Source organism: Rosa rugosa, chromosome 7, assembly GCF_958449725.1.
Source record: "Rosa rugosa chromosome 7, drRosRugo1.1, whole genome shotgun sequence".
Classification (NCBI taxonomy): domain Eukaryota; kingdom Viridiplantae; phylum Streptophyta; class Magnoliopsida; order Rosales; family Rosaceae; genus Rosa; species Rosa rugosa.
In genome coordinates, this window is record NC_084826.1 from 18,089,561 (window position 1) to 18,117,229 (window position 27,669).

General features: G+C 37.7%; 3 protein-coding genes across 4 annotated transcripts; 2 read left to right on the forward strand and 1 right to left on the reverse strand.

Annotated features, from left to right (window-relative positions):
* The first annotated feature begins 3,655 nt into the window (after nt 1-3,655).
* Nucleotides 3,656-6,517, forward strand: LOC133721292 (F-box/FBD/LRR-repeat protein At5g22660-like). The gene is made up of 3 exons (XM_062147866.1): nt 3,656-4,884; nt 5,270-5,449; nt 5,637-6,517. Exons 1-3 carry the CDS (start codon nt 3,889-3,891, stop codon nt 5,937-5,939), a joined length of 1,479 nt encoding a protein of 492 aa, XP_062003850.1. The 5' UTR covers nt 3,656-3,888; the 3' UTR covers nt 5,940-6,517.
* Nucleotides 6,518-9,491: 2,974 nt separating this feature from the next.
* Nucleotides 9,492-12,165, forward strand: LOC133722950 (beta-glucosidase 24-like). The gene is made up of 12 exons (XM_062149793.1): nt 9,492-9,608; nt 9,697-9,766; nt 9,874-9,932; nt 10,053-10,128; nt 10,247-10,324; nt 10,470-10,557; nt 10,644-10,905; nt 11,004-11,119; nt 11,215-11,438; nt 11,519-11,547; nt 11,639-11,853; nt 11,970-12,165. Exons 3-12 carry the CDS (start codon nt 9,897-9,899, stop codon nt 12,163-12,165), a joined length of 1,320 nt encoding a protein of 439 aa, XP_062005777.1. The 5' UTR covers nt 9,492-9,608; nt 9,697-9,766; nt 9,874-9,896.
* Nucleotides 12,166-17,901: 5,736 nt separating this feature from the next.
* On the reverse strand, nt 17,902-22,921 carry LOC133720665 (transcription factor E2FA). Of its 2 annotated transcripts, none has more exons than XM_062147082.1 (14): nt 22,408-22,921; nt 21,205-21,397; nt 20,877-20,930; nt 20,711-20,796; nt 20,492-20,580; nt 20,318-20,372; nt 20,017-20,069; nt 19,883-19,933; nt 19,721-19,769; nt 19,563-19,628; nt 19,393-19,469; nt 19,006-19,243; nt 18,697-18,763; nt 17,902-18,578 (listed from the first exon to the last, which is right to left on the reverse strand). In XM_062147082.1, exons 1-14 carry the CDS (start codon nt 22,621-22,623, stop codon nt 18,445-18,447), a joined length of 1,428 nt encoding a protein of 475 aa, XP_062003066.1. In that variant the 5' UTR covers nt 22,624-22,921; the 3' UTR covers nt 17,902-18,444. The 2 variants fall into 2 exon arrangements, with proteins under 2 accessions (XP_062003066.1, XP_062003065.1); XM_062147081.1 differs by having other exon boundaries at nt 17,902-18,581.
* Nucleotides 22,922-27,669: the final 4,748 nt, after the last annotated feature.

Below are 27,669 nucleotides of genomic sequence, written 5' to 3' on the forward strand. Positions count from 1 at the left end.
CTCCATTTTGGCTTTCGTTCTACAAAACTTAGTCAAAATGACTAAGCCTTTGACTCCGGGGTCATTTTGACTCCCTTTTTTTTTTATTGAGTTTGAGATGCTGGACTGGGATTGGAAAAGTCAAAATGGCTTTTGACACTAGGGTTGGAGATGCCCTAAGATATCAAGGCAATAAACTCAGATCATTGAAGATACATATGAAGGTTCTCTGTTTTAGACAAATTGCACATCCAACATCTTCCTAGTGATCTTGGATGTTTCTCTCAAAATTCTCATTGCGTAGGCGGAACATTTGTTTAGAGGCAAAGAGAGCTAAAAAATTATCAAACCAAAATTGAGGGACTTGAACGAAAACAAGGTCACATGTATTTGGCTCCAAAAACCAGCCGGGTGCAAACAGTCTCTTTTGCTGCTGTGATTGCGTGGGCGTGCCAGCACCGTAGGGTACAGTTGTCGGGAGAGTCCATTGACCTGACTTCTTACCAAACGTTGTGGACGAGGAGAGCACCAACCTCGTCACAAGGTTCTTTTCTATGCCTTTCGGAAAAGGACTTCTTGCCTTACGGGTAAGGGCTTTGGTTGTGATCTTTTGCGTTCACCGAATCGATACTTAATGTTGTAGACTAATTAGCAGAGCAATCACTGGGAAGTTGGGAGGAAGCACAGGGCTTGCTAAAACGTGACTTTAGCTTCGCTGGGTTGCAAGAGTGTTACCCTTGCTTCGCTGGTTGAGATAGTACCGGTGGCAATAGTACTGGCAGTCGGCTCCTGGGGAGACTGGGACTGGAAGTACGGTCGCCGGGTTGGTTTGGTGGCACTGACAGTCGGCTCTTGAAGAGACTGGGACTGGAGTGTGGTCACCGGTAAGAGGGGTTGCTCCGGGGAGGCTTTGATAATCGTAGAGATTAATTGATTTGAGAGTTGTTCCTTTTCTGTATCGCTTCAGCCTCTATATATAGGCTGCAGATCCACCTTCCTAATAGGAATGAAATACTATATTTTAGGCCACAGTTATTGGCCTTTGAATCAAATCAAAACTCTTAATAGTTTTGATAATTAAAACTTATCTTCTGTCGCCGCTAGAATGTAGGCAATGATTAATTGCCTCTTGGAATCCTGGACGTAATCTTCCTCTTGGATGCGGTAGAATATGCATTAATTGCAAATATATCGTCGCGAGGATTCTGTATCTAGCGACATGCAATTATATATATATATATAGCCCACGTACCCTTGATTCATGCAGCTTGTATGTATATCTTCCTTAGTTGGCCCACCACTTAGCAATCATATATACTCCTTGATTATTGCAATTAAGGTGGTTGATTCCTTCCCCAACTGTTCACGTCCATTGCATGGGAATCTTGTGCATTGTTTGCATATATAGGACAATTGAATCCTTCCTGAATTGGTCCATGTCCACCATATTAATTGTCATATGAGTGTAGCTTGCACGTCTCCCCTCTTGCGCAATCTTTAAGCAGACAATTATCTAATATTTGATAATAAATTAAGGAATATCACGATATGCTCTGAGATTGCTTGATCTTCAAGTAGGCTTTATTTAGGCTCTAAATAATATATTTCGAACTTGTCGAAAATATATAGCTTAGGCCACGGATATTGGCCCGGTTTTCTTCGAGTCTCCCTTGTCGGGAAAAAATGTTATTTTTGGGTTCAAACAACATGAATATAGATTTTTTGTTTTCTAATTGTGAAAATCGGTCACAACAATCGAAAATACTTGACTAATGATGTCAAATTTTTTTTTTTTTTTTTATAAATTAAAGTAAGAATCAAGAGGATCTACAAAATGGACATTCTGCAAGAGGAGCTACAAAACCAAACCTAAAACTAGGAAATAGGAAATAAAAAACTTGAGCCTAGCCCAAGAACACCAATCCGATGCGAGGACCAACCACCATCCAGACTCGTTGTAAGCAACAATGAGAAGCGGAAGCCAAAATTTGCATGATTGATTCCGAAGTCGAATTTTTTTTTTTTACCTATATAATCAATTTGACTGATTCCGCATAACTCTGTGAGGTCCAGTTTATAGGTCACATGAGCAAATTTTTCGATCCTTTCATTGGTTAGTGAATATTCAGTCCACTAACTTGCACTTGCACGAATATGAATATACGACTAGATAACATTGATTACATTTATTTGTTATTAAAAAAAAATTGTCTATAAATATCAACGGCCGAGATTTGCTGATTCACTTACAATACCGACGCATGAAAGAATTTTCCGTCATTGTTGGACTGTAAATTAATCAGTAGTGTGCGCATAAGTTAAAGTTTTTAGGGAATAAGTGGAATCTAACAGTAAAACTTATATGAACACTATAGATAAATTAAGAGTAAAACCCACCACTAGGGTCAAAACTTTTCTCCACCGGACAAAATGATACCCAACTTTCAAAAGTGATCAAAATGATACCTAAATTTTTAAAAGTGATCAAAATGATACCTAAATTTTTAAAAACAAATCAACTTGATACCCAACTTTCAAAAGTGATCAAAATGATACCTAAAGTTTTAAAAACAAATCAATTTGATACCTCAGTTTATTTTTTTTAGGGCTAAATACTGGTTACTACCCTGTGGTTTAGGTCCAAAATCAATTTAGTCCCTGAACTTCTAATTTCATCAAAAACACCCCTGTACTTTCAATTTTGATCTAATAGGTCCAATTCATTAATATTCTGTTATCAAAAACACCCCTGTACTTTCAATTTTGATCTAATAGGTCCAATTCATTAATATTCAGTTATAGGTTCATATTATAGTTGGATTATTTGTTGAAAAACTATTTATTTGATAAATTTCTAATAGTGGGACTCACTCCAAAATTGACTATGCATGCCACCTCAACACCACATCATAAAACATAGGCCATATAAACAAGTTAAATGACTCAATTGTCGGAAGACTAACAAATTGGACCTATTAGATCAAAATTGAAAGTGCAGGGGTGTTTTTGATGAAATTAGAAGTTTAGGGACTGAATTGATTTTGGACTCAAACTACGTAGTAGTCAGTATTTAGCCTTTTTTTTTAACTTCTTTGTTAAATCAAATGCAAAATCAAGCACAAAAATTGAAGTGATTTGTGGTCAGAGGGCCATCAATCATCTATAACCCAATCTTCTTCTTCTATAGAATTAAAAAAAAATCTTCCATTCAATTTCAATTCTACCATCGATCATAGAAACAAATAAAGTTCGGATGTTTCCCAACTTCTAAATAAACAAAGAAAAATGGGAAGAGAGAGAGAGGCAGAGATAGAAGAAGAAGAAGAGAATTAACAAAGTAAAATAAAAAATAATTGAAAAATAGTTTTTTGTGTAAAATATTATTATAACCCCACAAAATACTGCACCACACTTGATCAATTTTAACAAAAAATTACAAAAAATTAAACTGAGGTATCATTTTGATCACTTTTGAAAGTTAGGTACCAAGTTGATTTGTTTTTAAAAATTTAGGTATCATTTTGATCACTTTTGAAAGTTTGGTATCATTTTGTCCGGTGGAGAAAAGTTTTGACCCTAGTGGTGGGTTTTACTCATAAATTAATTTACTATTACACAGTAAATCGGTTACCCCGACCCGGCCAAGAAACAAGTCTAAATAATTTCTCTCAACGTCGACCTGAACCGTTTAAGAATTGAACCGTTTTCAATCCCAGAAACCCCCAAATTGACCAAAATTAGGGTTCTATGTGCTCTGCTCTGCAACCCATCAAATTCCAGGATATGGAGCAAGCATGAGGGAGTAGGTACGTTCTACATTCCTGGGTATGTCCTTATATTTGGTTCAGGGTAGAAATGAACATGTTGATCCAAGCCCACTCCTCTTAGAAACCCAAAAATCTTTGTCTCATGGATCATAAGCAAAAGTTGATAGCAACTCCAACTTGTCGAGGTCAAGGAGTTCGCGCTGAGACCATGGTTGATAGATTCAGCAATCTTCCAGACGGTGTTGCTCATCAGATTCTCTCACACCTTACTATAACAGACGTTACCCGTTTTGGCTCTGTGTCCAAAAGATGCAGACAACTTCATCTCTCAACTCCTACATTAAAATTTGAAGGATTTTCCGACACGAGTTTATCTGCCTTGGACAACAGGTTAGCGCTGTTGAATGCTTTGGATGGTTTCATGATTCGTCGTGGGGATGTGAAGTTGCAAACCTTTCGTTTTCGTAGCTTCTGCGGATTCGAGAAGTCTCGTATCATCGAATGGATTCGCAATGCATTGCGGTGTAACGTTGAGGGGCTTGATTTTGAGCTTGGTTTAGTTGATTTGCCACTTTTGTTTCAGTCTATCTTACGTTGTGCAACTTTGAGGTCGTTGTCTGTGGAAATGAAGTATAAGTATAGGTTCCTTACATTACCCTCCTCGGCTTGTTTTGCTAATATTGAATGCTTGAAGCTGAAAAATATTCATGTAGTGGATGAGGGATTTTTCAGATGGATCTCATCCTCTTGCAAGTGCATTAAGGAATTACGACTTGAAGGAATTGAGGGGATAAGTCATCTCTCAATTGAAAGTTCATCTTTAGTGTCATTTAGTGTTGTGCATCCGTTTCAGTCGGATCCACTGATTCTCAGCATCTCTGCCGAGAAACTGGTAGACCTAGTTATTGACTGGGGATTTCAAAATTGCAAGAAGGTGTTGAATGTTACTGCTCCGGAAGTTAGATATTTGAAGTTGGAAGGGAATTCTTTGATTCACCAAAACCTTGGGGAATTGAGGCGTTTAGAAAAAGCTGATCTTTGTCTGAGACCTGGAGGGAATGACATTAACATGCTATCTGAGTTTATTAGCAGTATACGAAGTGTCAAAGTTCTTATTTTAGGGGAGGAGATCCTAAAGGTAAAAGACACTATTCAAACTTGTTTTTATTTATTTTTTGGGGCAAAAACTAGTGCTTTGCAATTGCTCTTATTGTGGTCACAACCTTTCCTGGCATATGTGTATGTTGAATATCATAATCTATCTGATGGCACTTTTTTATCTCATTTATAATGGTCAGATTTCCTAGGATGGAAGTTCTTATTTATGTTGCAGTTAGTCCGAAAAGAATACTAATGTGTAGGAGTAAATTGAAAAATGTGTTATAGGTTTCAACTTTTGGCCTATTAATAAGTAGTCCACCTGATTTTGGTAATATATTGCATATATTGTTCATTATTGTTCTTACAGGGTTCTAGGGTACCTTTATTTTTTCTATTTACTGTTTTCCTTTATGGCACTGCAGGCTCTTTTCCAGAAAGGATCCAGACCAGCACCTTTAGATAATGTTCGTCATCTGTGTATGCATGTCGGGTACATGCTTGATGATGTTGTTCCGGCAATGGTCTCTAGCTTGAAAGGAATTCCTAATTTGAGTACTTTGTACATAAAGTCATTTCCAATCTTTATCCACCTTGGATCTAAAGTAAGTAAAGCCCTGTTTTTCGTTCTGTATACATATTTGCAATTGTTATTTCTAGACTCTGGTGCAGTTAGATCGTGGTTATAAATTACTTAGTTTTCTGTTATTTATATCCTGCAAGTTATTAGTTTCTGCTTTTATTTTGGAAATTTTCAGTTGATCTTCTCTTTTTGTCTTGTTGCTTTGTCAGTCATCAGGATATAATGTGGCATATTGGAAATTGTTAGACCTTGCTTTTGTTCATCAACTGGAGGAGGTAACCATAGAGCTTCCTAATGGGTCTAATGGAATCGAATTAGCAAGCTATCTGCTCGAGCACACTAAAAGTTTGAAGAAAATGGTGATTGTACATTCACCCCAACAATCTAGCGTTGAAAGGAAGTTACATATAACATATAAGAAGTCCAATCTCAGAGTTGTCTTGGAGGAAGATCAAAAGAGAGGAACTTTGGAGCGAAATAGCAGAAGAGCTTTTACCAGAGAAAGGATATAGTGGCTTTGTGCTTTGGGTTACAGTGGTTTCATAAGAAATTGGATGAACTTGCTCTCGGGAAAGGCAAGAATGTGGGGTGTAAATAATATGCATATGGTCGATGCTATTTTTATTTTTTTTTGGTCAAAGAAAAGAAAAGCAGAATTACAAGTTGTGTGAAATCAACAAATCATGGTGGTTTGGAAAGCTGCAGAGATTATCTGGGTCAAATGTTTTCTGGGTTTGAGTTTGACGTGCATTGACAAATCAACCAATTTTTCGGACGGTAGAAAATATTACATGCATGATAAAGTTGAGTTCTCTAAATATTTACAAAAAAAAAAAAAAAACAATTCATAAGAAAGGTTCATGAATATTTTGGTCAGTCAAAAAGTTAGAAGCTCTTGTCCAGAAACACCTTGTTTCTGGTTGAACTTCTAGATGAAGATGGAGGAAGAAAGAAGAAAGAGGCAAAAAAAAATTCTCAAACATTTAATATGACGGTGAAAAAGAAATTGTAATGGAAAAATATGAGAATTAAAAAATATGTCATTATACTCTTTTCAGAAAAAATAAGGTGCAGCTATTGCCATCTTACTAATTATTTTGTTCACCCTACATTCTCTTCTTACCCTAAACATATTTTTTTTAATTTCAAGTTTACTTTGTTCACCTATTTGCAGTACCCAAAATACCATTTTTCAGTGTAGAGTTTAACTCAAATTCTTTTTCTATCTGGCTTCCTCCTCGTCTCTCTCAATCAATCTCATGAAGTCTTAGTGAATTAGTTTTATTGAGTTTAACGATGAATGAAAATATTAAGAATGGAGTTTAAGTACATATTCTGTAGATATTGTCCTTATTGTCCTTTATTGTAATTTCATATTACATTATTTTAGTATTTTAATAAATCAGAAACTTGTAGGGTAAACAAAATAGTTAGTAAGGTGGCAACAACCGCACTCAAAAAAATATGCCCAAAAAAATATGCCTTTATACTTGAGAGACATTTCACATAAATGTGATCGAAATACCTTATTTGGCCTATTTTTCTGAGTTTAAGTACCTATTTGATTACATTTATGGTACGTTTACTTACTTGGAATGGAAAATAATCATGAATCAGAAACAATTGGAATGAGAGAATAAATGAATCGGTATTAATTCCGGATGAGTTGATTCCTAAACTCATCTCCCCCCTTCGTAATCAAATTCTTGAGTATTCAGGAATCGATTCCTTGGAACCTACACTCATTCTGATTCCTTTATGTGTTAGTAAACGTAGAAATACTTTTACCCGGAATCATTTCGATTCATTTATGTGTTAGTAAACGCAGGAATATTTTTACCATGTAATCATTCCCTGCAATTCCAAGTAAGTAAACGTGCCCTTAAAGTAAGAGGTCTTGACCCATAGCCCAATTTTTACCTTACAAACTCTCATTTACCCAACCAACAAATTAAAATTCTCACTCACACCGTTTAAAGGTAAAATAACACTTTTGGGCTCAACTCAATTATGAAATTATAATGTGCCACTCTCTCCTAGCGTCATAGCCACACCGACGAGAAAAATATTCACAGAGTCTCTCTCTCCCCATTCGGGTCACAACGACCCCTCCCTCTCACAGTCTCCGGCTTAATCAACAGCTTAGAGGACTACATATGGCTGCATTCATTGCACTAGAACCTTCAAAGCGTTAGTCATGTGCTGACCCATCAAACAGTCCATACAATCACCTTCTATAAGATTTGATCCACCTGCGAATCAAGATCCAGGCCAACTATGACATTCACTCCCTTGGCTGCGGAGCTTGAATATTGGTAGTGTTAGTTTAATGGTAGTGTGCATTTTGAAATGGGCAGGCCCGGACTTGAGATTTTGAGGTTGAGGCGAATAATATAAATTGGCATAAATTTATTATAGAAAAGAAAAAAAATAGCCAAAATAATATTTACAAAAAAAAAATTAAAAAGAAAAATGAATAGACAACAGAAAAAGGATTTGAACCTAGACTAGGAGTAACATAAAAAAAAAAAAATGCAACTTGCCAACTAATCCAATTTTATTGTTTAGTAAAAGACTTACATTTTATTTACTTAATAATTTTTTAAATACCCCTAGAAAAAAAAAATTAGGCCCGACGAGACACTGGGCCTGAGACGGCCGACTCACGGGCCTCATGTCAGGTCCGGCTTTGAAAATGGGTATGTGGTCTGTTAGGAAAGTATACTGGGCTGGGCTGGGCTGGACTGGGCAAGATTAGTAATGGATGTCTTGTTTCGAAATGGCACAAATAAATTGTCTGATGGTAGTCTATTACGGTTGTGCCTCTTTGGAAATGGGTATGGAAATGGCTAATTAGTGTGGTGGGCTTGATAGGGATGGTTTTCTTGTTTCGAAAGGCCAATGTGTATGCTGGTAGTGATAGTGTGCAGTTCAAAGGCTCTAAGAGGGCCTCAAATTTTTACTATTGTGAGGATTCAGTTGGAGTGTGTAGAAGTGTAGAACAATGGAATAAGTTTACTCGGTTTTATGGTTGTTAAACCTCTTTTGTGTTTACTTGTGTGAGGATTCAGTTGGAGTGTGTAGAACAATGGAATAAATTTACTCGGTTTTGTGCTTGTTGGGATCACAAAATTTATTTTATTTTACTTTCTTTGTAGGAAAAAATAATTGACCCATTAATTTTTTTTTTTGTCAAAAAAAGTCATCTCAATATTGTAATACAGTAAGCAGTACAAAAACAACGTACCCTGTGGGTCGCCAAATCAATTGACCCATTAATTTGTTTGTACTTCACACAGTTAAAAGATGCAACATGTTTCGGTTATTGTTGCTTATATAAAAAGAAAAAGAATTCACCATCAAAATGCCCCAACGGTTTCTGTTGGAACTGCATATTCTAGGTTATATGCCAGCAATTACAGTTAATTTGTTGCTACTAGTTACTTAGTTATTGTTCATGCATTGCTGTAAAAGAAGAGGTACTATATATCTTTGCGTAAGATGGGCCTTAGCTCTTCACCTTTGAATCCAGACTTAGTACTGGATTAAGCTTCATTTGCTTCAGTTTCAATCTGATAATATTGATTTCTTCAAGAGTTAGATTAGAGTTTTAATTAGCTTGACTGGTCATGGAGTTTTCACCACCATGGTTAAGGATTTCACAGAGGATGATGTGTGCTATTGCTGTCATTGCCTGTTTTTCACCAGGTTTGCTAATTACTTTCAGTAAGTTTGATAATACATTTGAATGTTAGTAATCTTAACAATTGGCAATCTGCATTTTCTCCAGAATATATCAACTAACTATAAAAGTTTTTTTTGTTGATTATTTCCTGAGACAATTGTCCAAAGATTATGCGTAAAGTCGCTGAAGAATAGATCATCCAATTAGTAATGGCTCTTCATGTTAGTTTTGTATATCAAGGAAAGCAAAACACTTGAATATGTCTGGTCGTAATGATATCCAAACTTGGAGTGAATTAAGCATTTGTTTCAAAAATAAAGAAATGAACTGAATTTTAATTGGAAAATGTCGATCAAATTACATTGCAGTTACGGTGAATGCTAAGATAAAGTTCCAGGCATTGCACATCAATGTATCAAACCCTAAAGAATTAAAAGTGAAGTGGTCCGACTTCCCCAATGATTTTGCATTTGGAGTCAGCACTGCTGCTGCACAGGTGCATTTTTGTAATTCTAAAATTCTACATTAACTTCAACATTCGTTTCCATCTTTATGTCCGTGAATGGTTATAATACTATGTGCAGATTGAAGGATTAACAAATAAAGCAGGACGAGGACCAAGTGTTTGGGACGAGTTTGTTAAGACATTCCCAGGTTCATTTCTTAATTAGCATTAATTTCTAATGTGGCTTTGTTCTAACTTCTACCAGCTATATATCATGCTCATTTTCCTTTTGTACATGATTTTCCTTTCTATTTAGAACGCATTGCAGACCATTCTACCATGTCTACGGCAATTGACTCATACAAGCGATACAAGGTGAGTAGAGAGCTAGCTAGCGCTACATATTTTTTCCATCTAAAATTCATTGTAAAGAAATTAACTCTTTTCTTTTGTTTGGCACATTAGCGACCACTAAGTATTTGTTTCTAATCGCAGGAAGATGTGAAGGCAGTGAAAGCCCTTGGAGTTGATTCTTATAGATTTTCCATCTCTTGGACCAGGATTCTCCCCAGTATGCTTTTTATCTATAGCTTGTTCCCATAACAAAGTTCAAAGGATCTCTTACGGATTAATATGAGGTTAATCTATGCTAAAAGCTCTGCACATTTTTCAAAATTTGTGATATGTAGAGGGAACCTTGAGTGGAGGAATAAACCAAGAGGGTATTGATCACTACAACAACTTGATTGATGAACTAATCAAGAATGGTATGAACTATTTCTCATCTAATGTAATCTGTTTACCAGCTTCTGGTCTTTTGTTCATTGGCAAATAACTCAAATACTACTCCTTCCATTGGTCTTAGATATATATGTTAACATAGATATTTAATAGATTGAAATTTCAATGCAGGCATCACACCCTATGTAACCATATTACATTTCGATCCACCACAAGCCTTGACAGTCAAGTATGGAGGCTTTCTGGATCGCTCCTTTGTGTAAGTTCTTCTACTTTTCTTAATCATAATCTTTATCCAATGCCCCACAAGACTGAACATTTCTATTCAATATCACTTTTGCTCAGGGATGACTTTAAGGATTACAGTGAACTTTGCTTTAAGATCTATGGAGATAGAGTCAAAAATTGGATTACAATCAACGAGCCTTTTATTATAGCCAAAATGGGCTATGATCTTGGGGTTGCTCCACCAGGCAGGTGTTCCATACCAGGTGGTCATTTCCATTATTGCACAGCTGGAAATTCATCTACTGAACCTTACATTGTGGTTCATAACCTTCTCCTTGCCCATGCCACTGTTGTTAAGCTCTATAGAGAAAAGTTTCAGGTGAGTTAAACTCTGGTTCTGTCGTATCATCAACTTTATGAGATATAGGATCACATTTATGAGACTACTCTCTCTTGGCCAATAATTGTTTTAATTAGACAAAACAAGGTGGACAAATTGGATGGAGTCTTGTAGGTTCATATGTTGAGCCTTATTCAAATTCATCTAAGGACAAAGCTGCAGCAAAAAGAATTTTGGACTTTGAACTTGGATGGTTAGTCACGTATCCACTATGATCCTGATTACACTTAATGATTGAGCAAGAAGTCTCCTTATTTACTATAAATCTTTCTCCTGCTAATTTACTAGGTTCATGGAACCAATAGTATATGGACATTATCCAAAGAGTATGAGGCGCTTGGTCAGGAAAAGGCTACCCCGTTTCACCAAAGAAGAGAAGAAATTGATTAAAGGATCCTTTGATTTCATTGGCATCAACTATTATACCTCGAGATATGGTAGAAACATTCCAGCACGTCTAGATATGCCAAACTTCTATCGCTATGATCCTCTAGCGTCATCAGAGCCCAAGAGTACGCTTCATACTACCTTTTTGATTTGTCTGTGTTGTTTGTGCATGTTTTCCTAACTTTTTTGTATGTGATTGTTGCAGATGTAAATGGAGTCCCAATTGGTCCTCAGGTAAGAAAAGTATTAGTGCAAAAATTTGACTCCTTTAGATAAGTATAGCAATTTTTCGTAAGAAGACTTAGACATGTTGTTTACCATGCAGGCTGATGGTAGCATGTTCATCTTGTCTTATCCACAAGGTCTCAAGAAACTTTTGAAGTTCATGAAGCGAAAATACCAGAGCCCTAAGATCTACATTTCCGAAAATGGAATTACAGAGGCAAAGGACGATAAGCGTGGACTCGATGTAGCACTGAAGGATCCACATAGAATTGAATGTATTCTTCGGCATTTGTACATGATCAAGCAGGCCATAAAGTAACCATCCATTGGCCTTACGAATTGGCAATCCAGATTAATTTCTATTATTGAATGAGCATTTGCAAGTTTGAGGATATATGATATTCATTTTACTTGTCATTGATGTTTTGCAGGAAGGGTGTGAACGTCAAAGGATATTTCCACTGGGCTTTATTTGACGATTTTGAGTGGGGGGAAGGCTATGTCCCAAGGTACGGGCTTTATTACGTCGACTACAAAGACAATCTCAAGCGCATTCCTAAAGAATCTGCAAAGTGGCTCCCTAAATTCCTAAAAGGCGATGATGCGATAGTTAGCCATAAGCTGTAGATAGTACGTCAAGCACAAGTTCCCTGCATATATAGGTTGGGGGAATTGCTGTTATCGGGGAAAAAATTGTTAAACAGAGTAGTGCAATATACCCTTGAAAATTAAGTTGTATTATTTTGTGGACTCGTCATTATTTATATTATATAAAGTAATTACAATAACAAGTTAATGACTTGGAAATGAAGTGATTTAGATTGTATTCCAATCCTTTTTTTTTTTGAAAAGATTCCAATCCTATTACAAATATGGATATTGTATTTGTATATGTATCTATATTATTTAATATCTGTATTATTTAAGGAAACTTAATATACTTGAATATCGAGTAATGTCTATTGATACATAATATAGAGGAGTAATTGCTTTAGTATTAGGATTACTTTTAGATCTCGTTTAGTTCGCAGAATGGAAATGTTGAGAAAGGAAAATTGATCATTTCCTGTATTTGGCAACCTAAGGAAATGAACAACTTTCCTGCATGAAGGGAAAATAGGGGGAAAATGGATCCTCCCACACCCCATGAGATTCATTTTTCCTCATACATTCCCTGCATTAATTGCACATTAATTACCTACTCTAAGGATTATTTTAATGGTTGTTATTACCAAATTATCCAAGAAACTTTTGAATCTTGAATTGTTTATGTTTTGATAATAATGATATTATTGGAAATTTGACGTTACCTACTTTCCTATTCATCCACAAACTAAACATCGGAAAGGAAAATAAAATACATTTTGCGATTACTTTCCCGGTGTTTCCAAACATTGGTAGGGAAACTAGTGGGAAATTTACTTTCCCATGTTCATGAAAAAGACCAAGGAACTAATTTCCTTTCTGGCAATCAAACGAGGCCTTATGGAAAGAATCCTAATATCCAACGTACCTAGGTCCTTGCATTTTCTAGACAACGAGTTCTACAATCACTCACCACAATAAAAGATTATTCGAACTTAGAGACCTGCAAAAGACTATGACTTGCTCTAATGACATTCGACTTCTTCACATGCATCAGGTATGTGCCTTTATATTAATGTTAATATAATCGAACTAACATGCATTTAGTTCTTCTGTTTATATACTTGATTGTGTAATATAGATAATCATTCAAAACTTGATTCACATTATAGGCTGTCATTTATGTGTCGTGGATCAAGTTTTTTTTTTTTTTTTTTTTAAGGGGGTTTGGAACCCAGCCTAGCTGGGAGGCTCAGTCCCACACCCGGTTCCAAACGTGGATCAAGTTATACAATGTATGTTGCTTGGAAAAAGAAAGTATCAGGCAAATGGAGAAGTTTGCTTTGTCTACTGTCAGATCAGTGTAGAAACATCAATATGATGCCAAATGGCCTATAACATTTGCCTATCGTGATACTCATATCACATAACCATGTAAAATATTGGAACAAACTAAATGGATTGCATGGTTTGGGTCTGATACATTGATCAGCCAAGAGTCCAAGACAAGTTCCACCACTTCTGGCCCTGGCCCAACAGCTCTGTCTGTCTGTACAATACACCGACTTTGAGGAGTAGAGAATATCGAAGAAAGTGCCGGTAAAGTCCTGTCCCAAGTAGGGTTTGCCAAGTCCAAAACCCTAATTGTAAAAGAGCCAGAAACGTTCAGGCCCAAGAGAACTGCTCTTTTTGATATGTTATCTGATCCTTCTGCGCCAAGCTAACTCCAACCACTATATAAGCTTTACCCGAACAGCCGAACTGCTACGGTAACAACTGCAAATGGCTGAGTTCATACCCGAAGATGTGATAGTCAAAGTCCTGGAGAGGTTGCCGATCAAATCCTTAATCCGCTTCACCTGCGTTTCAAAGCGCTGGCGTTTCATCATATTGTCCGACCCACAATTCGCCAAAACCCATTACAAAGTATCTTGTGAGCACCAAACCATCCGCCACAGACTCCTCCTCGACCAGCCCAGTGGCGGATTCAGAAATTTTAGTCAGATTGGGCACAATTAAGACAAAAAAAAATTTCAACGAAAATTCATAGATGGTAATCAAAATCATATATAAATATTTTATCTATAATATATAACGAATATTATAAGTTTTAATCATCTATGAGAATACAAGACAGTAATTATCACGAAAGGTAACTCAAAAGAAGAAGGATTATAGATTTTAGTTTTTATTTTTTATTTTTTTTAAACAAAATAAGTTGCGATATTGCTGAAGATTAAATTGAATGCATGATTGACCAGAAAAGAAAAGAATTGAATCCATCTAAAAGGTCGCGGGATTCAAATTACAATAAATAATAAACAAGGGGTTAGTTGAACCCTATAGAAAGGCCAAATACTCAAAATATAAAGACAAACGTCGATGTAATATTGCATTCATACAATATAATCGAAGTACTTACATGTTTAGGGCAACAAAAGAGAATAATATCATGCCCTAAGGAAATATTGAAAGAGGAAAGGAACGTGTGTCTTCATACGTTATTTTATTTTATTTTTTCTGATAGTTTCTACCCAACGTCCCAGCCAAGTCATTTAAAAAGTTATAATGCCCAGCATGTCCCTTTCTTTCTATTTGCAATCTGCCCCTTCTAAACTAGAAAAAAAAAAAAAAAAGATTTTGCCCTTTTCTTCAGCATCTTTTGAAGAGCAGAAGTTCCCAGCAACTATGGCTCACCTTCATCTATGGCTATCCAGAAAAGCTGAGGTTGGGCAATTGCACAACCTCGCCCTAACATGAATCCGCCCCTGGACCAGCCCCGACAAGTTTGAATTTGATTCCCTTGATTCCGAGTCGCCGTTGTCGTTCGGAGACAATTCATGTGTGAGAAAGGTTAGAATCCCATTTTTGAAACCAGGCGACATTCTGAGTATGCTACGCTCCTGCAATGGTTTGGTATGTGCAGCAGTTATTGTCTCGTTGTCACCAAAAATTCTGTATCATTGGTATATTTGGAACCCATCAACTGGATTCTTTAAAAAATTACCTGATCCTTCCATGAATGTGCATCTACAATATTATGGTATTGGCTATTTGTCAGCCACTGATGACTACAAAATTCTCAAACGAACCCAGGCAGAGGCGGAGCCACGTTGGGGCATGGTGGGTCCCGTGCCCCAGTCAGATCTTCATTATATATGTATCTGGTTTCATATTTTTGTGAAAAGCTGTTGTGATGCAGTGGTAAAGGTATCAAAGTACCAAAGCATGGTCCAAGGTTCGACTCTTGGTACCGTCCACTATATGTAAACTTTTTTTTTATATTTCTTCCTTTTAATAACATTAGTACTATTCTACCTTCTCAACACAAAAACATTAACATTATCCTTTCATGTGTTGAATGTTTGATTAATAAAATATGTAATTTAAAAAAAAATATTGATCTTTCTAATTTTTTATTTTTATTAAAATTTTAATATATTCTAAGTTTCAATTTTTTTTATTTTTTTTTTGTAACTTTAGAGTGCCCCAGTAGAGACCAATTTCTGGCTCCGCCACTGAACCCAGGGAGATATTCTCATCGAGAGCTAACGTTTGGAAAACCATTGAGTTCCCTAATTTGGTTGAATCATACTTATCGAGTGAGGGGATTCGTTCAAATGAAGCACTCCATTGGTTCCACGCAGGTAATGCGGATATTGTTGCTTTTGATCTGTCAATTGAAGAATTTCGAACAATGCCACTACCTACTACTTTTGAGCACGGGTGTTTCATACATCTGGCGGCTTCTGTTGGAGGATGCCTGTGTGCATTTGATTTACAAAATGTTAAGGCTAGTGGCTCTATCTATATGTGGGTCATGAGAGAATATGGGGTGGCTGACTCCTGGACTAAGCTCTTCAACTTTAAGGTCTCCAGTCAGCCCGAGGATATATGTATTTGGGGGCCGATATTCCTTGGGGACACTAGTATAATTTTTGAGTTTCAGAATGCGATTAAAGAGATTGTTGGTGGCAGGATACGTATGAATGATTTCATGTTGATAAGGAGTGTTCATGAGAACGAAGAGAAGCTTGAAACGTGTGCCTCGCGAGAGTTCATGATTGCATATGAAGAGACCCTACTTTGGCTAAATGATTGATCTGATCGGCGATTTTCCTTTGATTGCTTTTGATGCCATGCATGCAGTGGTTTTCTTTTTGTTCCTCTGCCTGAGTTGTTTCCTTTTAGCAGTCTCTGTTATTTGGTTTGGCTTAAGTTTGTTTCGTTACAGATGCATTGGCTCTTGAGAATATGTCTGCTTTCTTTCAGTCATTTGAGAAGGATATTAAATTATTCATTGAACTTTTACTGACCATGTTGTATACTTGAATATGAGCTAACACACATGCCTATTGCACTTACTGGTAAACATTATATCTACAGTTCTACAATGACTTATACTTGGCGATGTTTAAATTGGTGACTAGTTGCTATGAACCTAATACAAATATCATCCATTGCTCCGGTGAATGTACAGACCAAGTGTACCACAGATTCGTAGTATGAATCTTCAACAAACTGCTCGAAAGAATATCCAAATCCTGGTCAATTTCTTCCCCGCAAAATGGTAATCCATCTCATTTCTTTAGTTTTAGACTTGGAAGTGTGAATCATATGATTAGATATAAAGTCGGGCATTATCCGCCTTAACAGGCTTGAGTATTAAAGACAAGTAGACAACTCACCCTGTGAATAAGATCATTTGAAATCAGTGTACTCTGCTTAAGTTGGAAGAAATTAATGACACGTTTACTAACTTGGAATCGGAATAAATCATGAATCGGAGACAGCTGGAATGGGAGAAGAGAGGAATCGGTATGAGAATAATTTAATTCCATTACGCTGTTTACTTACCATGTGGAATCGGAATAAGAATGAAACTGATTACGATTGATATTGTTTACTTACATTTAGGAATGAGAATTAAACTACTTCGATTACTAAAATACCCCTAGAAAATGAAAAGGGAAAAAATTGATGTTATTGAAATTATGTTAGGGTATTTTTGGTATAAAAAATTGATTCCGGGTGGTTGATTCCTAAACCCATCTCCCCCCCCCCTAGGTTATCGAATTCCTGAGTATTCAGGAATTGATTCCTGATAAGGATGCGGGACCCACATTCATTCCGATTCCCTTACATGTAAGTAAACAACGGAATTCTCTTATTCTGGAATCATTCCATCCATTCCCATTCCGATTCCAAGTTAGTAAACATGCCATAATTGGAATTGGAATTGGAACCAAGAAAGCCATTTGAATATGTCAGTTACTCAACTAAAATGCTCAGGATTACTGGATCAGTACAAATATTCAGAACAAAGGCGCAGAACCCATAATCCAGAGCATAGCATACCCCAAAAACATTCAAAGCTAAACAACCTAAAGAAATGAGGATTATCCGCCATCGGGCATTATCCGATCTCAGAGCAGGGTCAGGGTTAGGTTCCAGTCATTTCCAAATTAGGATCGATACAAGTTAATTTCAGATTTTGATATGGTATCTGTGATCCAGGTCTTTAATTCTTGTTCTTCAAAGATCGCAAGTTCATATGGCCAAGTTAGACATCTTGTTCCAATGCATGAGGAACGTCTATGTATAGATGAGACTGCAGATATTCAATGCAGTCTCAAACTGAAACGGATCAAAAAAATGATTACCAGAAGCACAAGAATCTTTCAGGCAACCTTTTGTTTCCCTACAAAGGAGTGACAAACTAACACTTCAAACTTTTTCTCGCTACAGCAATGCTTTGAAAAAAATGCAGCATTACACGGGGCAACCAGGAAAAATGACATTTGCATCGAGGCAAAACTGGTATGGCAACAATGGTACATCCAGCATTTCAACAATGTTTTAGATGCGAAAGAACATAATCCGATTACACCTAGAAATTAAGCCTATCCTGCATCATGTTTAAAATTAAAGAATTTACAGAAGGCTTTTCCAAACTAAACTCATACATTAAATAATGAACATGCATCGTGCAACTAGATTGTGCAATACTTCATCGCCAATGTAGCCTACGATTATTAACTGCACGATAACTCATTCCTCGCTAAATATCCGCCGCTTTTAAAGTATCATAAAATTAAGTCTTTATTCCTACAACAGGGGGTCAAATGCAGTACTGAACTGTACAGTATAACAATACTCCCCAGCTTATCATCCAATCAGCTCCTTCCACAAGCTTCACCCATGTTCATTATCAGGCAATCACTTGGCATCTGCAAGCAATACTTCACAGCAATGGAAGGCCACAGATGGGGTAGTAGATACATGAGATATCTACAAATAGCTGGTTACACAAACCCAGACTCACCTTTGGGAAAAGTTAACAGCATGAGATGGAACTTCAACAATTCCAGATGGTGGTGTTTGTGGCCTTGGGGTACTTACATCGGGCAGTCCAAAATCAGCATTAAGCATGTCTTCCCCATTCCATTCAATAGCTGCTATAATGGTCACAGTGAAGGAATACACTTGGTTGCATACAAAAGACAAGACAAAATCAAAACAATGGGATGAGGGCGAATGCAAAAGGGAGTGAACATCTTTGAAAAAGGATACAGTCTGTTCTCCACATATCCGTAATGCTAACATCAACACCAGACAAAAGCCAGTAGTCTGCATCATTCTGCAAACATAAAAAAAGAAACATTCAGCCATAAACAAGAATCATATTCATCATTGAGAGTATTAATGGTTTTTTTAAAATCATCTCCACGAGCATATGAAACTCCATACATGAATGTAGATTGCCGTTTTCTTAAACTCCTATCTACATGGTTGACTTTGAGTCTTGGTATGATTTCTAATTTTATTTTCCTTTTGCAACTATTTACAGAAAAATGCATTTGTCAGAATAATGATACTTACATCAACATCAGAAGGAACAATCCTCATCATTCCCCCACCAAACTCCTGAGAAGCATTTACATCAGAGCACGTCTGATCAACTTGAGCTTGTTGCGCCCTAGGATCAATTTCCTTTCCTCTGTTTTGTCCATTGACCATTTCTGTTGTTGATTGCTCATTAGAGCCAGAACCAGAAGCAATTGGGAAGCTAACAGGTGGCTCAACTCCATTGATGTCATCAAACTTCTCCTCAAATTGACTAATATCAATCAATAAAGAAAGACAAATGAATTAACCAAAAAAGAAAGTCAATCTCTTTCGGCATGCAAACAAGCATACCACTATTCAGAAAGAAAACCATAACTGTGTAGATGTAGTTACATCAGCCACAGAAAGAAGGAATGATACCTGACAAGGTACACGTCAATGGGTCCCATTGTGCTTCTAAGTATTATCCTGTATCTCCGTTGTGGATAGTCGACAGCCTGGTGTGTATTGAAAGACAATTTAGTAATGCATTAAAGAGAAAAAGGAATATATAACTTGTACCTTCTGAGAAAAAATTAATCTTGACTTACTTCATCGGGATCTGGGACTTCCAAGGTGGTTCCATGTGGAGCTTTAATTGCTATCAGGGTTTCATTCTGGCAAAGAAAAGGGACAACTAGTTCAATGGAAAATACTAAAGGATGATAGAAATATGTGTTAGAACTTAGAAATGATGCATGGCATTCACCTGGAAGCACGGTAGGCCCTTAATGTCTTCTTCAGTCACAAAAAGCCACCTAGAGTAGGAGGTAATACCATAACAACATATGATTACACATGGAAGCAGGTAATAAATAATAATATAGAAATCAAGAACAATCTGCAAGAGTGATGGAGAAGAAGATTTTACTTTCGGTTGTTTTCATCTCCACTTAAATCCCTCAACTTTTCTTCCATCTCTCTGCACCAGTATAAAAGCATCAGCATCTCCAAATAGTTCCAAGATAGTGAAATTGATGTTTAAAGAAAATTAACCACATAAACCTTATTCGGTCATCTAAGCTGCGCTCTTTTAAAGATAGGTTTTCCACTTCTCCCTGCAAAACAAAACCACAAGGTCAAACTTCTTGCCTTAAAAGGATACTAAGTTGTCAGAATTTCCTTTTACCACCACAGTTTTTATAGCAATGTACAGAACTGGAATTGTGCATCTATAGATTAAGAAACAGTTTGTGGTTATGGTTATGGAGTGATCTACAGAAAATTCTAAAATAATCCAAAAGACAGCAGAATAAACTAGTGCTAGCCTTCACAGGACAACATTATGAAATCAACATTTCAATACCTGTAATATAGAGAGATCAGCATCCAGATCTCCTGGCCTTGAAGCATCAAATCCCCTGATCAATCATTTAACCCATCCTTGCATAAGTTTCAAATGTGTTCCAGATATTATTAGAACTAGAATTGAATTCAGATAGAGGGAAGAAAATTTTGACAATAAACTATATTAGATTACTTCCAACGTATTCTGTTCTTGAGCTTCTTTTCTATGAGACCTATGCCTTCCAAGACATTTGTGATGTCATATATCCGCCTCTTCTGCACCTGTTTCATTTGGGAAACCCTTCAATCACTACACAACAAGATATGTGCTTGTGTGTATGAATATACATATTTTGGGGGGTGGGGAAGTGGGTGTGTATTAAGTATTAACACATTCAGACAAAATGAATACCTCTAAAGTTTCTGCTGCTTTGTTTAGATCAAGGATTCCATCTTCTGCTTGCTTAATCAAATTGATGAATTTTTTTGTCAATAGACCTGGACAATTCAAGTACAGTTATCTCACAGTGAGAAAATTTTACATCCTTATACAAACAACACATGTCAACTACACAAACCTAGAGAACTGTCAAAACGACAGCTGCCAGCTGGAGTAAGAGGACAAGGAGAACCTGCATGTTGAAAGAAGCAACAAAATTAGATCTCATTATATGTGATACGATATGTCAAGAGTTTGTGACATATTTATGCCAAGAACAATGAAGCCTGGTCCTAGATTTCATTGTTTCACATCTCCCAGGAAAATTCCTTTGCTTCCCCCTCCAAAGAATCTGGACCTTTGATGAAATGCAATTGGCTGGGATGTCCCAGCTCACTCTTTTACTTGGACTAGCTTTCCTTGAATGATAGATTTTCCCAGAAAACTAAAGAGATAAGAACACTCACCAGCATTTGACGCAGGTGTCTGAGGCCCAGATTTGCCCCTTGAAGCCTTTGTTCTATTGTTTGTCTTTCCTGCTTTTGTAGTAGACACAGGAGTTTGAAGGGGACTTTGAATCATATTATTATATCCTGGACTGCTAGTCCAATCGTTGTTCTCCGCTTCATTGTTGTCCACTGCACCCTTCCTTATAAATTGCTGAGAAATAGAAACAAAGTTGAAGAATTTCAGCAAACATACTAGTTAAAATGCACAACGAATACTTTGGTAATTCTTTTACATAATGATATCTGAAAATCAATCTAGATATTGGAGTATGGAGAATGCAGCCACAATACGGAAATGGAATACTTTCTTGCTACTCATACACAAAGTTTCTAACAATCAACAGTAAAATCAAGGAAAATTGTCAAAGCATAAATGTGTACAACTGTAAGAAAATTCCGCAAAGATAAAGATAAGTATGGTAAGAAAGATAAACCAGCATGTAAGCTTTCTCAGCCATTGGGACAGACTCAGTGCCAACACAAAGAGTTAAATGCTCCTTTTTTCAAAGGCTAACAACATATTAGATAAAACATACAATTGCACTGAATAGCCTAATCGTGTGTCAGTCATTACACCTGATTTCATTTCTATAACTTTAATCTATACACTTAATGAATAGATAGGGAACTATATGAGCAGCATTTGATTCCAAAAGGGAGCCAAATACTACAAGTTGAATACCTCCGTGTAAACCAGTACCTTCTATCCAGATTAGGCAACAACTCTTAATCGTGTATACCTACAGCATATCGAAGATCCCTATCTTAGTCTTCCCCTCACGCAAATTTCAATCCGGATTCTTCAACTTTACAATTTGAGACACAAACTAAGCTTACAAATAATTACACCAAAATCTATATAAAACCTGAACGAACAGTGGCTTAGCAAAAAGTCAACTTATGAGCAAATTCCTCACAATATTAGCACTGCATATAATCAGAAACAACACCTATGAGCTAATTAGGAATTGATCCCCATCTCAGAGAAACCCTAACTCACCAACAACCACTCAATCAAAAATCACAAAATCCAAGCCGCCAATCAACCACCAACCTCCACCCCGCAATTCCCCTCAGCTCTTCACTCAATTACCACACCCAATTCCACTAAACAAACCAAACGCATGGACATACAAACACAGATTATTAGGCAGCACTCACCGGAGATCGAACAACAATAGCTTCCGGCTCCTGGTCCGCCGGCCTCTGAGCTCCCCCGGAAAATTGATGATAATCAGCCGGAGGAAAAAACGGCGGCTTATTCGACTCGAACACTAGGTGGCGCCTCATCGGCGGCACGATCTGGCTGCCGCCTCCGGTTGCCGGCGGCGGCGGCGGCCCTGGTTGTCGGTTGGGAGCTCGAGCGCAGCCGGACATGGAGAGGATCTCACCGCCTCGAACCGTCACCGATTGCGACGACGACGAGCGAGCGAGCGAGCGGGAGGGAGAGAGTTGCAGATCTTTAGGGTTTGGGGGAATCGGAGAGAGGCGGAGAGAATCTGAGGGAGTTGGGAGGGGTTTAGGGTTTATGAGGGAGGCGAAATGGGATCTCCGAGAGGGGTAGAGAGAGAAAGTGGAGGGTTAGAGAGAGAGAGAGAGAAGGGTAAGAGGAAAGTGGGTGCTGAAGGGGGTTAGGGGAAGAGCTAGCAGAAAACGAGGGAAGCGAGGGAATTTTTAGTTTCGGATAGATGTGGAGGGAACACGGGGGAAAAAATATTAATTCGTTGCCGAGTTTTTCTATTTCTTACCCCCTAGCTTTTCTAAATTGCGTTCTGGCCCCCTGGATATTTTTTCATTAGACAACCAATAATCAGATATTGTAATATTGTATTACAATGACCAATGGAGGAATAGTTGGAATACCCGTGTATATTTTTACTTTTTATGTGGAATGACTGGTGCGTCAACAGGTGATAAGAGAAATCTGTGGTGTCGTGCGGTGGCAAGCGTTAAGTAAAACTTGAGTTGTGACTTAAACATTTGAACGTTTGAGTTTTGAAAATGTTGGTGCTTATGGTATGACAGTGGCCGAATTACAACGAAGCGATAGGTGGTTATTACTCCTTTAAAAGCAACGTACATGTCTGTATTTTAATAATTTAAAAGAAATATTTAAAACTGCTTGTAGAGATTAGAAGAATTTTAGAAAATTGTGTCATTATCGACACTTACCATTAATGATTTAATGGCACATACCTTGCCACCATAGTCAATATATTAGATTCAGTCAGGCTTGCTCACCTAAGGGACAGTTTTAAGGGACTGTGAGGGACAAATGCATCTCAACCACATGTATTAAATATAAAAGCAGAAATTATAACAATTTAAAACTGTGCATTTATTTTTAGCCGTCAGATTCACTTGTCCCTCACAGTCTCTTAAAAACTGTCTCTTAGGTGAGCAGGCCTGTAGATTCAGTTACATATATATTGTCCGAAAAACACCTTCATTATATATTGTCCAACGTGTTAATTTTTTTTTTTTCTTTTTTTTGAAGAGAAAATTAATTAGAGTGGAGATGTGGGGTAACAACCAATATGTGTAATTCTTTTGTCCTAACAAAAGGTGTGTAGTTCTCATATCAAATCTTATTAAAACATACAATTAAGTAAGTTACCACAAGTGTCATGATGATTTAAAGAATAATTTTACGGTACATTAATGTGCATTTATATATCAAGTAGACTAGGTTTAATATAGAGGTAAATTGGCTTCATACATTAGTAGACTAATTTTTTTTTTTTTTTTAAAAAAAGACATTAGTAGACTAGTTTAGCTTGATCTCGAATTAGTCTACTAACATTAGTCTACCCTTTATATTGAACTTAATTTACATCAAATTGGTACATTAATGTACTTTAGACAAATCTCCATTTAAAATACAAAATTCTCCTTAGAAGTTGTTTATTTTTCTCTTTCTTTTTTCAATCGAAAGGTGTTAGAAGTTATTTCCGCAAATCAACAAATTTTAGAAATTTGATACAAGCATTTTAACTCATAACGTTATTATTTAGGAACAAAACCAAAATACATGAATTTGAGTTGCCTCCATCAAATCATCAATAGTTAGTTGGTAAGCATTGTTTCTAAGGTCTATATTGTAGGTATACCCTGTAGGTTGAATAATAATCTTTAGCCATTAGTTGAACTAAAACGCAAAGGGTAACAAAACAAATAGGCTCCCAAGAGTGAGTGCATAAAAGGGTCATGAATGAAAAGAAGGACCAGAAAGCGTGGGGAATATGCAAAAAAAGGCAGAATCAATTGTCAATTTTCGAATTAGTTGAAAAGTCTGGGGCATAATTCCAGAGCTGCTAAATGAAAAGACAAGAAACGAAAAATACAAGAAGAATCGCCGATCCGCGCCTTTTATTTGTCTTTAAACAAATAAAATTATATTTTCGTAAGGAAACTGTGATTATTGACGTTGAATTCTCACGTCTCATCCAACCAAACCCTAAGCACCACGTACCCAAAAGTTGGTGTTGCTGGTGCTACTGTACTGTTGCTGGGTTCATGTGACATTTGGCGACCTCCTTCTCATTCGCCACTTCGCCTCCACATTTAACCCGCCGTCAAAGGTCAGCCACTTCATTGTTGGTGGACCCTTCTAGGCTTAGGTCCAACTGTCTAACGTAAGGGCATTTTTATTTTTTTTCCCTATCATATTTTTTTCTATCTGTTTTTTTTTTTTTTCCAATTTTACTATGCCTTTGGAAAAAAAAAAAAAAAAAGGGGGCAACAATTTGTATTTTGTTTAAGCAAAACCCTAGTTTGTGTTTGGCCCAAACTCTAGGTTACTTGACCAAGTGGTAATAGAGTTTAATTAGAAAAAATCTAGAGATTATATTTCCTTGTATGATTCAGACTCTATGCATTGTAATCCTCTATATAAAGAGGCCCCTATTATCAATGAGTATACACAGCAATTTCCTCTCAATTTCGGTTTCTCTAGAACACGTTCTCAGCACGAAGCCCTAACCCTGAAACCCTAAAATCGTAGCCTTCAAAACCCTAGCAACTACCGCCCGCAGCGGCCCCGCAACACCGAGACCCCACAACCTCGCGACACTTAGACACCGCGACCTCGCGAACGCTCGCCTGCTCTCACTTTCGCTCTCCCGCGACCCTGCGACACCGCAACACTTAGACACCGCGACCCCGCGACACTTTGTAGCCGCGAGCGCTCCCTGCATCTGCTACCCCACAGCCCTTCGCTCACTCGCTGCCCCCGCAGATCCCACGCGCCCCTGCACTCGCTGCTCCCCGCGAGCGCACCTTGCATCTGCTGCCCCCGCGGCCCTACAGCACCCGCAACCTATCCCCGCAGCCTGCTTTCCAACACGTCTGCATCAACACGCACGTGTTCTCAAGCCCTGAAACACCAAGTAAGTCTTTAAGAATAAAGTTCTCGTTTTTGAAGTTTTTTATTCTTTTCTTCTTTTTCTCGGGGACTTCCAACATCCCTTCTTCTACCCCCCTTTCTTCTTCATAGGGGAGACCAATAGCCGAACTGTTGAGGTTCGTGCTCATTCCAAGCTTGGAGCTTGTAGAATCCTCCAAACTTAGAGTTTGTTGAGAAGAAAAACGATCGACCACATACATCATTGTTTCGATCTAATCCAAAACCCTCTTGGAATCAGATTTTTCTTGGAAGCAACTACGCTCGGAAAACTCCTAATTTCTTGGAAGCGACTACGCTAAGAAATTTTTATTGTTTTCGTGGTAGCCTATTCGCTCCGAAATCCTATTTTCTTGTTGTTTTTCAGCATGAGTAACCTGAATAAGTTGAACTTTGTTCCACTAGAGACAACTGGCGCAGGATACCATAGGTGAGTCCGAGATGTGCGCCAACATCTTAAGGCTGGAAGACTTCTGGAAACCATCCAAGAGCCTAGTCAGAACGTGCTCTCCATTGAGCAAGCTACTGCTTTTGAAGCAAATCAAGCTAAAGCCATAATTCTCATGACAAGGCACATAAATGACGCGCTCCAAAGTGAATACCTCTATGAGGAAGACCCCAGAAAACTATGGGTGGAACTAGAGCAGCGATTTGGCAACGTTCGTGACTCCCTGCTTTCTGATTTAGAAGTGAGATGGCATAGCCTTCGCTTTTGTGATTTCAAGTCTATGCTTGATTATAACTCGGAAGCTCTTCGTATCAAGTCTTTGATGGAGTTTTGTGGCAAAACCATAACTGATACGATGTTGATCGAGAAAACTCTCTCTACCTTCCCCGTCTCTACCCTGATGATTTCAAAGAATTATCGGATTGATATGAATGCAGGACGTATCACAAGGTTTCATGAGCTCATTGGCGCCATGAACGTAGCTGAAAAGCACGACAATATACTTGTGAAGAACTATAATGCTAGACCCGTGGGAACTGAGTTTATTTCAGAGTCTAACTATAGTCGCGCCCCCAAGGGAGGACGCAATGAGCGAAACCCTAATAGTAGGGACAATTCTGGACGTTTTGGTCCATAGTCTCGCCCTAAAGACGAAGGAAATCGCCAAGAGAGGCGTGCACGGAACCGTGGAGGTCAACGTGTGAAGAGAGAGAGAGGCGTAGCCTCCGACCATGGTGGTAATGCCACCAAGAACAATAGTCATCCAAACCGCGCCCCAAAGGCGCCTCGATCAAGGGAGCCTGACCATAAGGATGTTTGTCTTCGATGTGGATCAACTGGACATTGGGCAAGAGAGTGTAAAGCATCCCAGAACGTTGCAAACTCATACAAGATGTATCGTGAAGCAAGGGAGGCAAATTACATGGAACAAGAGGATCAAGATGGCGATCTCGATCTAAGGGTGGAAGACTTTAAGAATCAAGACCCAGAAACTGGCATTTTTGATTAAGTCGTTTTTATTTCCCAAGAGATGTAGGCAATTGCCATATTATTGGATTGGATTTTCTTTGGTCAAAGAAACGATGATGTAATTCCGTTTGGCTTATTAATAAAAGTTGAGTTCTTTTCTTTATGACTCCTTTTTTTAATTACGAGCTTTTCTTTTAGGAATGGATGAACTACAATGTCTTGCGGATAGTGCGACTACGCACTCCATTCTACGACATAGGCAATTATTCTTAGAGATGTTGCCTACATATTCCTCTATGACTACGATGGCTGGGCCATCAAGTTTAGTTCAAGGACATGGAATGACGCAATTCCTATTGCCAAATGGCACCTTGATTAAAGTCGCAGAAGCTCTCTACGCTCCTAAGGCAAATCGAACCTTATTGAGTTTTAAGGATATAAGAGCCAACGGAATCCATGAGGAAACGCATACTGAGAACGGAAAAGAGTTCATTTGCATTACCTCTAATGATTGCGGACGAAAGCGCATCTTAGAGAAGCTTATGTGTCAATCAAGTGGACTTTATGTCACTACCATTCGACCAATTGAATCCAATAATGTGAT

Bases quoted from the DNA above. Each gene is read 5' to 3' on its own strand.
- LOC133721292 (XM_062147866.1), top strand. From the start codon at position 3,889: ATGGATCATAAGCAAAAGTTGATAGCAACTCCAACTTGTCGAGGTCAA. The intron at 4,885-5,269 runs GTAAAAGACACT...ATGGCACTGCAG, and splicing joins TAGGGGAGGAGATCCTAAAG to GCTCTTTTCCAGAAAGGATC. The intron at 5,450-5,636 runs GTAAGTAAAGCC...TTGCTTTGTCAG, and splicing joins TTATCCACCTTGGATCTAAA to TCATCAGGATATAATGTGGC.
- LOC133722950 (XM_062149793.1), top strand. From the start codon at position 9,897: ATGTCTACGGCAATTGACTCATACAAGCGATACAAG. The intron at 11,439-11,518 runs GTACGCTTCATA...TGATTGTTGCAG, and splicing joins AGCGTCATCAGAGCCCAAGA to ATGTAAATGGAGTCCCAATT. The intron at 11,854-11,969 runs GTAACCATCCAT...GATGTTTTGCAG, and splicing joins ATGATCAAGCAGGCCATAAA to GAAGGGTGTGAACGTCAAAG.
- LOC133720665 (XM_062147081.1), bottom strand. From the start codon at position 22,623: ATGTCCGGCTGCGCTCGAGCTCCCAACCGACAACCAGGGCCGCCGCCG. The intron at 21,398-22,407 runs GTGAGTGCTGCC...TCTATTTCTCAG, and splicing joins CTATTGTTGTTCGATCTCCG to CAATTTATAAGGAAGGGTGC. The intron at 19,934-20,016 runs GTTTATGTGGTT...ATACTGGTGCAG, and splicing joins AGCTTAGATGACCGAATAAG to AGAGATGGAAGAAAAGTTGA.